General features: G+C 46.0%; 1 protein-coding gene across 2 annotated transcripts in view; it reads right to left on the reverse strand.

Annotated features, from left to right (window-relative positions):
• LOC138262261 (trimethyllysine dioxygenase, mitochondrial-like) overlaps positions 1-12909 on the reverse strand; it is a 215966-nt gene that overhangs the window by 175933 nt on the left and 27124 nt on the right. For both annotated transcript variants that reach the window (XM_069212134.1, XM_069212133.1), the window contains exon 2: positions 4895-5069. In XM_069212134.1, the coding sequence (XP_069068235.1) occupies positions 4895-5063 (169 nt within the window). In that variant the 5' untranslated portion in view covers positions 5064-5069. The remainder of the gene's footprint in view (positions 1-4894; positions 5070-12909) is intronic.

Here is a 12909-nt window from a genome sequence, read left to right on the forward strand (position 1 = left end):
CCTCAAAATTACTACCACACAGAGTTCTTCCTCTTGTCTCTACCCCGCGTGTGGCTGGGCTCAGTACCCATCAGAGGAAAAGGTCAAACCACATGCAATGGGAATCCTGCAGGGATGCCCACACAAGTCAGGAACCATTTTTATCGGGAAACATATCGTAAAATATAAAGATTGAAAAGTGGATATCAAGGAAAGCTTTGCATATCTGAGATATGCACCAGACACTGAGATTAGGAGCAGTGATTTTTTGTACATATCCGAATTTATGAGTACCGATTTAAGCATGAGATTCAGAGGGCATTTTACAAAATGTATTTTTTTCTGGCACACCAGCTTACATTTATTTGGAAGCCAGAAATGCAGATAAATACTTTTCTGTATTCTCACACATCTCCCAGTGAAAACAGTACCCCAAGGCACAATCTGGAGACATCATATTTCACCCAGCGGAACAAAAAACACAGATTTTCCTCACATTTCTGTTACAGAAAGTACTGGAATCTGCGGCAAGCTACACATTTTTTGCATTCAGTATTCCACCATGTCTTTTGATAAAAATGGCACACTCATTGACCCTGGTTTGATCTGTTCTTGTCATGGACACTAGGCCCACCCACACAAATGGAGTAGCATTTTTATAGAGACAAGTGAGAGAATGCAGGGTAAAAGGAATTTTGTTGGTCCTTGCTGATTCTGGAAGAAATGCAACCAAATGCACAATTGTAGCCACACTTTGAGGCTTGCAAGGAATTGTGGGTAAAGAAATGTCATGGCATCCATGCAAGGCACACCACCATCGAGTCCCCTGGGTGTTAAGTTTTCTAAAATGTCTAGGTTTGGTAGGTTTGTGCAGGGGGCGGCCGACTGAGCCTGAAACTTGCAGCTCTTCGACACGTGGGACAATATCGTGATTTAGTCCCTCTCTGCCTGCCAGTATGGAAGAACAACATCCACAAATATTTAAATTACTTCTGTTGTAAATCTCATGTTTTCCAGTGCAGAGACCCCTTTCATTTCAGTGAACAAAGGCAAGTGATGGAACTGCAAATCCATCAACAGCACATTTTAGCATCATCTTTTGTTGTGTAGTTGTGTCATGAAGTTATGGCAATCAAGCTCATTCATTGATTGTTAAGCTTAGAAGCTATTCCTGGAAGGATTTAAACACCATGACCATTCCCCTTCATAATTCTATTGATTCATTTATTTTAATCAATTGCCTTTTGGCTTCTGTATTTTAGCTTTGGTAGAAAGTTTGACATTCTTAAACACATACACAACAGGCTCTAATTTAGCTGCAGTTTCCATTTCAGTTAACCTGTCTGAGCTTTAGTTCACACTCAGCATATTTGTCATTTTTTGCAGAGCTTGTGAAAGTGGTAATTATGTCTAAGCACCCTTTAGCCTGAATTGTTGGAATATCAGGTGACACAAGTCTAGTACATCCTCAACAGAGGAGGCAGCAAATACTAGCCCATTGCCCGGGGGTCATGCTCCCAGGGAGCTGACTCTCCCACACCTTCCTTCAGTGATCACCTAGCAGGGATCCACTAGGGCTGCCCACACACCTTTTTCATTATAAGAAAATTCTATTTCTGGGGTTTAGTATGCTTTCTGACAACCTTCGGGAAGGCAAGTTGGAAGTTATGAACTCCTATCTGCCCCCAAGGGCAGAAAACATGTTTGCCCTGGGGAAGGGGGGGAGAACTGGCCCACTGCCATAGAGGATTCTCTCCCATCCAAAAAACCTACATAGAATCTAGTGGGCTTTTTGCCCCCTGGGAGGTGGGAATTGGAAGTAAAAACATCCTCTCTGCCCCACCAGGCAGTGATACAAAGACTGTTGTGATAATGTGGGGCTGTTGTCTCAGCCCGATGGCCAGGTAAGCCATCTACACCCTTTTTTAAAATAAAAAATAAATTCCATGATATTTGAAGGACTTTCTGCCCCCACCTCCCGGGGGGGGGGGGCAGATTTCAGGTAACTCGACTCAACACTCACGCTTAAAAGTTGAAGGGGGGGTCATATCCCTATGCAAACTAGGGAAACACTTTACCTCTGTGCCTGAGCCAGCTTAATGGTGTGGGTGCAGAGGCAAAGAAGCTGTAACCAAAAAGAGGTTGTGCATAGTCAGTGTGCCCCTGCGCACCCTCTAAAAGGGAGGATAGGGTGCCAGGGACCTTCCCCACCCTCCAGAAAACCCACTGCATCCCCTGCAAGGGAATCTGTGCCCCTGTTTCTATTGCAAGCCACGAGCCAGGAGCTGCCTGCACTGTGAAAGATGGAGCAGCAGCTTCAAAAAGCTGTTCCATCCTTCACTAATGTGCTTCCCAGGCAGGTGCATGGTGTTAAACACAGCTCAAACATCAAAAAGCAAAGTGACTGGATGCAATCTCACTTTGGAGCCAGCCATATGCAAATCAGCCTTGACCCTGCTCCTCGTGGGAACAGTCCAGTCCGAACTACCAGGCCAGGACATCCCTGAACTGGAACACAAGCAACCTAAGTCTGGTTTCACACTTATGGGCTCATCAGGCATGTTTAGCATGAATCCAGTGTGAGGCTGAGCACGGGAGACACGTATGGGCATTTTAGGGCATCAAAAAACCATGACAAAAGGAATCCCAATCTGAACGTTCCCTAATTGAGCAACTGGGTCATGCACTTTCTTAGTGAGAATAATGATATCAACGTAAAGAAACTTCCTCCCATTCAGACGGCTGTGTTGCTGGACAACAAAAATCCTTTTTGGCATGTATAGTGCAGGCTCCCTCAATCTGCAATAGACCTGGCAATGTGGATGTTTCAAAGAAGAAAATAATTTATTTGAGGACAAAATAGGGGTAAATGTGTACATAGTTCACCACAAAAGATTCGATTCACAAAGCCCATTTTTTGTTGTAAACTTGTGGCTAAAATGGATACCCAGTAGCTAAAATGTCTTTACTATCTGGGAAGGAGATTGGAATCAGCTCCCAACTTTGTAGGGGCTGTAGTGGTAGGACTACCCCCAAGGAGAAAAAATAATACATTTGCAATTGTAATTGGGACTTTTGTCCCCCAACACAGAACTCAACTGTGCATACAATTCTGCACCTGGAAAAATACCTGTAATCTAAAACGTGACGTCAATTTTCTGGGAGTGCACCTGGAAACCTGTGACTGGAGCAGCTTTCCCAGCGCACTAGTAGAAACGCTTGAGTATAGCAAAAAAATAATATATAGAATGTAATTTCAGGTCAAGGTGTGGATGGACACTAAGGGGCTTATTTATACTCTGTTTGCGCCGAATGTGTGTCAAATCTTTTGACGCACATTCGGCACAAACCTTGCCCCAGATTTATACAATGACACCCGACCCCGCAAACGTCAAAATCCCTCCATGTGCGTCATTTTCTGGCTGCGGGAAACCGCCTTGCATTAATGACATGCAAGGTAGGCATTCCCATCCCAAAAATGACTTTAAGGCCTGTGCGCCTTATTCATACTCCTGCGTCATTTTGACGCACAGGAGGGGGCGGGTCTTAAAAAGCGGCGCAGAGCCTGATGTGCGCCATTTTTTAATGCCTGGGTGAGTGCAGGCGTTAAGGGACATGTGGGCCCACTTCTATGGTCTCTGACCATGGAAGCAGTGCAGAGGTGCCCTTCCCTGTCCCCAGGGACACCCCCTGCCACCCTCGCCCACCCCTGGAGGACACCCGTGGATGGGGGGACCCATCCCAGGTAAGTACAGGTAAGATGGGGTAAGTATAATTTTTTTATTTTTTTAAAGTGCCATAGGGGGGCCTAACTTGGGCTCCCTACATGCCACTGTGCCCAATGGCCATGCCCATGGGACAGAAGTCTCCTGGGCATGGCCATTGGCAAGGAGGCATGACTCCTGTCTTTGCTAAGACAGGAGTCATTTCAATGGGGGTTGTGCGTCAAAAAATGGCGCAAGTCCAGTTTGAGACATGATTTTTTACTTAAACCTGACTTGCACCATTTTTTGATGCACAACCCCCATTTTCCCCTACGCCGGTGCTGCCTGGTTTGAGTCATTATTTTCACTCTGACCAGCCCGCAGCGCCGGCTAACATCAATCCTTAAATATAGCGCCCACCTGCCGCGTAGGAATGGCATTAGCCGGTGGTAAATGTTTTGATGCAAACCAGTGCCAGCGCTTGTTTGCGTAAAAAAGTATAAATCTGGGCCTAGGGGTCTGATTTATGAAACGTTAGTGCCGCCCTAATGTCATTTTTTGATTCAAAAGCGGCACAAACTTACAAAATTTAATTATATTTTGTAAGTTTGCACCGCTTTTGAAGTCGGCGCTAACTTTTAATAAATAAGGCCCTAGCTGTTTTGCTCACTGATTTGTGCATTAGGCCAAAAAATTATTGCGAGCTATCTGCAAACTTTAGATTTTTTTAAACTGAAGATTTTAGCAAGACAAGTATTGTGAATTCAAGGTTGTGAGAAGGTACTCCTATAAAGCACAGTTTAAATCTGAGCTTAAGGCCTTTTTGCAGCATCTATTTGTGTTCACTGGACAAGGCATCTCCAGGACTAGTGCTTTTGTCCCATGACTCAGAGCCTTTAAATCTCTCACCTCAGCCCCCTCTTCTCATCTTCTGTTCAGTGCTACTCAGTTGTCTCCTAACCTTGACAAGAAGTTGAACCATTCAACTATTAAACCTTGAGTAAAATCTCATCTTTTATTCTCATATTCTCTTCTTGCACTGATGAACTGCCACAAGAGGTACCTCTGGGTACCATTACATCTGTAAACACATTCAAGCACTGGCTCACCGCTGCCCACACCCTCATGGAGAAGCTGAATTAAACATGTCACACATCAAACAGACATTGGCACCAACGTCACACCATCCATGGCACTTGCAAGCTTCCTACCAAAGTGTTTGTCGTGCAGATGCCAGGTGCAGGGCACAGGCTTCGGGTCAGTGCTGGGTAGGTGGGCAGACATAGAGAGGGTACGGATGGATGGCGCTCGAGGTCCAACACCCTTCTTCAGCATCCACTGGGTGCCAGCGTACACACGTGCCATCCGGACACACCACATCTTGTCCTGAGGAGACACAGAATACATTGGGTTAGAAGCATAACAGTGGCACACTGACTCACTCTGCTATTTAGAAACCTAGACGCTATAAAAGATATAGTATAACGTGTAACAGTACAGTTTCTGATACATCACACACCATTGCCATACACATATGTTCTTTTTTCTTTTTGATTATATTATGTCTATGTACTAAACTTTTCAGCAGAATTTAGGATTCTATGGATTTAACTAGAAAATGCAATTCCATTTACTTTTCTAAGTGTGCTCCATTCTTAATCTGAGCTATAATTTGTTGGTACAAGGTTTCTTGTTCCATAATACATGTTTGACAACAGGCATGTTTAGAATGTATTGAGCACCATTACTATACTCTATGCTAATGGGAATGTGAGGCCTTCTAGCAGGGTTTTCTGTTGTTGTGTGAGTAAATAGCGCTATAAAAGATGTCTGCCTGTTACTTCTCCTGCATGGTGAAGCTCATACATCCCCCCTACAGATGTCCTCAGTAACTTCCCTGTCTGGGTGCACCCAGCACCTCCTGCTGCTCCCAATTACTATTCTGCCTGATACTGTACAGGTATGTCTTGTGCTCCAGGGGTTGCCTAGCATTTAATGCATGTTACATACAAGCCTGGCCTAATTCTCCATTCTGGTGCTCGGGTAACTGCTTGCTTGATCAGCACTGCAAGGCCATGCGGCCTCCCACTGGACATTCTGGGAAGGAAGGAGGACCCAGGACTGGTTGCAGCTGCTCACCCTTGAGATGCTCTCCTTGCTTGTGCTTTAGACAGCAGATGCAAGAAGCTACAGGGGACATGACTAGAGCCAGAATCCGACTGCAAGACCAGAGGCTTTCTGGGAGATGCGGGGATAGTTACATGTCCTGGCATCAATCAGTGAAGACCTTTCAATAGTTCAATCAGCGGAATGCCCACGAGGCTGATTAAATAGCTGTAGGGGTTAGGTAGCCAGCAGACTCATCTATTAGGGGAAGGAGGCAGGTGGGAGGTAAAATGCTGTTCTTGTTCCCAGTCTTTGATTTGTTGTACTTAGGACTGTTAATCGAGTTATAATAATTTTATAATTACCACCATCCTGATACATGAGGTTATGTGTTTTAGATAGTACATAATAAATTATAACTTCTTGCAAAATACCAACAGGTTGTGTGTCTATTGTCCCTGGGTTTTAAGCACACGCACACAGACAATGGCGGTCACCACCCTATAGCCATAGTTCACTAAAGTTAGGCCACCCTTTTCAAAGGAAAGGATTTTTTGTTTATTCAGTAACTTTGATGCCGTTTGATAAGTCTGCTCAAGCTTTTAAAAAGCAAAATCCTACACTTCAGCACCTTCATGGAAAGTTTTACACTGATTTTTCAAGTGGGTCCAAGAATGCCAAAATTTTGAGTTCCCATAGGAAACTTTTCTCTCCAGTACAGAAAAAAACTGCTAAAATTACACCAATATGGCAAAACGTGTACATTTTACTGAGCAAGTGAGTTTTTGCTTTTTGATGGAAATCCGTTCAAGTTTTTTGAGAAATTAGTATTTAAAAAAATGGATGATTAGGCATAAAGGTGTTAATGCTGGCCAAAAGTTAGATATATTTGACTGTTGGTGTCCAGATATGCTCTGACTAGCCTATTCAAAGTGGATTGGCGAAATCTGATTGGCTGGCCACAGCATGGAAAATATGTTGTTGTAACCAATACATGCCTCCTGAAAACAAATATGATAAGCCACACCCTGCCCCCTACAGTCATGTGAAGGGTCCAGGAGGCCTGAGGAGACCCCTCTAGAGCCATAGTATACATTGTGCCTTCGGGCGGAAGCGACGTGTGCACCCGCCTTGTGTGACACTTGTGCATTCCCTTCTGTAATACGGATAGTGCTGGTGCACATGTAAACTCAGTGCATCATGAGAGGGCGTTCCTTCATCTGCGTTGGGGTGTAGTCCCTTTCAAGTGACGGAATCTATGTTCGATAGGAACAGTTGTGGTACAAGTCACCACACGCAAGGGCGTTCCTGAATGCTGGCGCTGTCCTCCCTGGGTTGACCATTTCAAAAACACCAGAATCACAAATTAACATGACAAAGTTGGAAAATGCACTCAGTAAGTCAAATCACAACATTTGAAATTCTCTCAGCAAAAGAAATGTAAGAACATTCATCCGTCAATTAGGTCTTCAAGATAGACAACTCCTCTTCTAGGATAAAACTTGCATCCTTGATTTTCCTTTAGACAAGTTTGAATAAAACGTGAACACAGCCAACTCATTTTGTCCCAAAGATGCTAGGACTTCTTCAGGGCATGTTTCAAGTCCAGAAAAACAAATTTTGTACAAGAGAAGTGGGATCATCCAAAGTTACATTTAAAGAGTCCCCTCTTGCTTCCAAGCAACGGTATAAAAAATAAATAAGCCTAGCTCTCCCTCTCCTTGCTGCTGTCTCATCCTGTGAATATCCTGTGTAGATGGTGTAACTCTCAATCACTCCCTGTCCTTGCTGCCTTCTCATCTTGTGAATATCCTGTGTAGATGGTGTAACACCCAATCACTCCCTGTCCTGTGTAGTTGGTAACCTGTGGGTCTTGATTCTTTTCACCGTTGGACCCCTACAATATTGCAGGTTTCTTTACCCACTCTCTTTGCATCCTGGACCCTCTCTTCTTCAGCTGCCTCCACCCATCAAAAGTGAGGTGGGTGGTATCTGATCCCCTCCCTTATCCCCATCTTCTCTGGGCCCTCTGAAGCAGAGCTTTTGCCACATAAACTCAACTCTTCATACCTGCTCAATCTTTCAAAGTTAAGAGAGAATTCTTTAAGAGGGAACAGGACAATGCTGTCCTCTGGCGTCAGTGAGCAGAGACCTTTTACTTCCCACAAAGACTGCTCACAACTCACAGAGTTCACTCACCACTCACAGAGAACACTCATCACTCACAGAGACCTCATACCACCTGCACAGACCAATGTTTTTCCAATTACAGCAATTAGAGATCCTCTCCACCCACAGACACCAGTGCTTTACTTTCCACAGAAGTAAGAAGTGGTTTCTCAACAATGAGAGAGTCCAGTGTTACACTGTGTACAGTGGTGAGGGAGAAGAGGCCTCTTGCCACCCACAGAGTGCAATGTTACACTGTGTAAAGTAGTGAGGGAGAAGAGGCATTGCACCACCCACAGAGTCCAGTGTTACGCTGTGTAAAGCAGTGAGGGAAAAGAGGCGTCACACCACCCACAGAGTCCAGTGTTACACTGTGTACAGTGGTGAGGGAGAAGAGGCCTCTTGCCACCCACAGAGTGCAATGTTACACTGTGTAAAGCAGTGAGGGAGAAGAGGCGTTGCACCACCCACAGAGTCCAGTGTTACGCTGTGTAAAGCAGTGAGGGAAAAGAGGCGTCGCACCACCCACAGAGTCCAGTGTTACACTGTGTACAGTAGTGAGGGAGAAGAGGCCTCTTGCCACCCACAGAAAGCAATGTTACACTACATACACAAGTAAGGGAGAAGAGGCGTCGCACCACCCACAGAGTGCAGTGCTACACTGTGTATACAATAGAGGGAGGATAGGCCTCTCGCCACCACAGAGTTCAGTGCTACACTGTGCAAAGACATCAGGGAGAAGAAGCCTCTTGCCACCCACAGAGTCCAGTCTTACACTGCATACACAAGTGAGGGAGGAGAGGTCCCTCGCCACTCACAACGTCCAGTGTTACACTGTGTGGAGCAGTGGGATAGGAGAGGACTCTTACACCCCTAGAGTTCAATAATACACTTGCACCCACAGAGTCCAATTTTACACTGTGTACAGCAGTGAGATACGAGAGGCCTCTTGTCACCCACAGAGTTCAGTACTACACTCACACTCTCAGAGTCCAATGTCACACTGTGTACAAAAGTGAGGTCAGTGGGGCCTCCTGCCACCCACAGAGTTAAGTGTTACACTGTGTACAGCAATGAGAGAGGAGAGGCCTTTCACTACAAAAAGAGTCCAATGAGGGAGCAGTGGCCTCTTGCTACCCAGAGTCCAGAGTTACACTGTGTTCAGTAGTGAGGGGGGAGAGGACTCTTGCACCCATAGAGCCCAGCATTACAGTTTATACAGCAGGGAGGAAGGAGAGGCCTCTTGCTACCCAGGGTCCAGAGTTACACTGTGTTCAGTAGTGAGGGGGGAGAGGACTCTTGCTACCCAGAGTCCAGAGTTACACTGTGTTCAGTAGTGAGGGGGGAGAGGACTCTTGCTACCCAGGGTCCAGAGTTACACTGTGTTCAGTAGTGAGGGGGGAGAGGCCTCTTGCTACCCAGGGTCCAGAGTTACACTGTGTTCAGTAGTGAGGGGGGAGAGGCCTCTTGCTACCCAGGGTCCAGAGTTACACTGTGTTCAGTAGTGAGGGGGGAGAGGCCTCTTGCTACCCAGAGTCCAGAGTTACACTGAGTTCAGTAGTGAGGGGGGAGAGGCCTCTTGCTACCCAGGGTCCAGAGTTACACTGTGTTCAGTAGTGAGGGGGGAGAGGCCTCTTGCTACCCAGGGTCCAGAGTTACACTGTGTTCAGTAGTGAGGGGGGAGAGGACTCTTGCTACCCAGGGTCCAGAGTTACACTGTGTTCAGTAGTGAGGGGGGAGAGGCCTCTTGCTACCCAGAGTCCAGAGTTACACTGTGTTCAGTAGTGAGGGGGGAGAGGCCTCTTGCTACCCAGAGTCCAGAGTTACACTGTGTTCAGTAGTGAGGGGGGAGAGGACTCTTGCTACCCAGGGTCCAGAGTTACACTGGGTTCAGTAGTGAGGGGGGAGAGGACTCTTGCACCCATAGAGCCCAGCATTGCAGTTTATACAGCAGGGAGGAAGGAGAGGTCTCTTGCTACCCAGGGTCCAGAGTTACACTGTGTTCAGTAGTGAGGGGGGAGAGGCCTCTTGCTACCCAGGGTCCAGAGTTACACTGTGTTCAGTAGTGAGGGGGGAGAGCCTCTTGCTACCCAGAGTCCAGAGTTACACTGTGTTCAGTAGTGAGGGGGGAGAGGCCTCTTGCTACCCAGGGTCCAGAGTTACACTGTGTTCAGTAGTGAGGGGGGAGAGGCCTCTTGCTACCCAGGGTCCAGAGTTACACTGTGTTCAGTAGTGAGGGGGGAGAGGCCTCTTGCTACCCAGGGTCCAGAGTTACACTGTGTTCAGTAGTGAGGGGGGAGAGGCCTCTTGCTACCCAGGGTCCAGAGTTACACTGTGTTCAGTAGTGAGGACTCTTGCACCTATAGAGCCCAGCATTGCATTTTATACAGCAAGGAGGAAGGAGAGGCCTCTTGCTACCTACAGGTACCAATGGTTTAGCATCTACAACAGTGAGGTGGGAACTACTGCCACCTACAAAGACAAGTGTTATACAGTGTACAGCAGTTAGTAGACTCCCCTTTCCGACAAACTCCAGTGTTATTTTGTTCACAACAGTTAAAGAAGCCTCATCCCCGCCCACAGATACCAATGTTATACTCTGGAAAGCAGTGGAAATGCAGCCACCAGCCTGAACTGCACTTGGGGAATCGGTGCAGGTGGTAGAATACAGAAGTGCACAATGACCGATTGATTGAATGCAGTACTTTGTGTACAACATTAAAGGTAGACAAAAGCACTGTGTGTAGTTGCTGGCATGCAGAGCACTGCACCATGTGATCAGACTGACATGGAGAGTGCAGCCCCGGGGGTCATCTCTGACGTGTGTAGTACAGCCTTAAGTGTACAGACATAATTACAGACGTATTTAACTGCAGGATGGGTAGAAAGGCATCTAGCTCAAGCATGTGACTCTATTGAGGAGAGTTGTGACGCATGCCCCCTAACTCCTGACTTCATTGTGATTAGGCCTGGCTCCATCTTAGAGAACTGAAGTTGCTATTTTCTCAATTTTAGGTAGTGGGAGTCTCCATTTCAACCCAAATTTATGCTGAATCATTGTCATGCCTGCCACTGACGCAGATGTTGCCTTAATTTATCATTCCCAGAACTGTGAAAGTGTCAAGGCATTCAGACAATGACATAGATATCACACCTGATGCAACATCAAGTCAGGGACAAGATTACACTGTGAAATTGTGTTCAGGTTAAGTAAGAACAAACATATAGCTAAAATAGTGCAGTTTGAATTGATGTCCACTTACCGTATATGTTCATAAGAATATGTCTGACATGCACACCTTGAGGCACATCATCTCTATCAAACATCCCTAAACCTATGCCAGATAGTGCATTCTCTAAGATTTAGGATAGAAGGACTACCACTTGACCACTTGTCAGGAGAGTTTTTATGCCCAGATTATTGCACAAGATACTGCCAGATATGGTCTTGACTACTTCCAGCTCACCAAGAAGATGCTACATTGCATCTTATGCTGATGAGAGCCCAACCCAGCTGGAAAGATGCTGCCACAGCATGTGTTTTCCTTTCATGGTGAACTCTGTCTTCATACTCCTGTGATAACCACATCTGCTGCTGTCAACAAGTTATGCAGTGTGTTGCTTCTCACTAAGAAAGTCTAGAACCCGAGTTCTACTTTCCATGCTGTCTGATGTAGCGCATAGAAGTAGGTTTTAGGGTGTTAGATTTTAGATGACATTTTAACTATTTTAGAAATGTTCATGTTATTCTTGTTCACAACATGATTATGTGTTCTTTTTATGATATTCTGTGTGGATATCTTAGATGTGCTGAGAAACAGGTTCACCCTGTTGCAATAAATGCTTTTTGGTTAAAGTGTTTATTTTTCTTAATAACATTGTGTGTGTGATATTGAAAAGAGCAAAATATGTTTGTTTCCAATACCACAGTGCCTCAGATCCCAGGTTACAGATTGCTAATAACCCAAAAGAAATGATTCCACTTCAACAATGTATTGGGTGGGGTTTTGCGGGCTACAATAACCTGTCTTTCATATTTAGTGCTGGTGCTTTGAACAAAGTTCACCTGGTTGTGAAAGCAAACCTTGAAAAAACTGATCAAGCTCTGGCAAAATGCTTCTAGGGAAGATAGGACATTGTTCTTCCGAACACCTTTTTCAAGGAAAGGGAGGTAAAGGTGTATGCTGGAAGTGGTGAATCTATAATTTATGTTTAAAGATAAACGTATCCTGGATGTAACACCCCTCTGCCAAAGGAAATCCTTTGTTCTGCCTTCCTGGGCTCGAGCTGCTTGAGCAACAGGGGGGCAGAAACCTGTCTGAGAGGTGGCAGCAGCTGGGGCTGACTGGAAAACCCCAAAAGGCTGTAATGGCAATACTGGGGGTCCTCTAAGGAGCCCCCAGAGTGCATGGAATCATACAACCAATGCTTTCAAAAGCCTTGGGGTATGATTCCAACATGTTTGATACCAAACATGGTGATATTCGGAGTTACCGTTGTGGAGCTGGATATAGGTAGTGACCTATATCCAGTGCACACGTAACATGGTGTCCCCGCACTCACAAAGTCTGTGAAAATGGTCCTGGAGGTTGTGGGGGCCCCTCTACTCGTGCAGGAGTCCCCGCACACACAGGTACTCTGCACCCTGCCTTCAGGGCTGGAAGGCCTACAATAGGGGTGACTTATAAGTGACCTGGCGCAGTTGTAAGTTGCAGTGAAAGGGTGCATGCACCTTGTCACACAGGCTGCAATGGCAGTCCCGTAGAAGCCTTTGCATGGGCTCCCTATAGGTGGCAAAAGAAATGCTGTAGCCCATGGGGATCCCCTGGAGCCTCAATGCCCTGGAACTTTTAAGGGGGGAGCCAGTATGCCAATTGTGGGTGAAATACTGGGTTACCGGTATGCAGTGACAAAATTTAGATGGGAGAGAGCATAATCACTGGGGTGCTGG

Source organism: Pleurodeles waltl, chromosome 10 (genome assembly GCF_031143425.1).
Source record: "Pleurodeles waltl isolate 20211129_DDA chromosome 10, aPleWal1.hap1.20221129, whole genome shotgun sequence".
NCBI classification, from domain to species: domain Eukaryota; kingdom Metazoa; phylum Chordata; class Amphibia; order Caudata; family Salamandridae; genus Pleurodeles; species Pleurodeles waltl.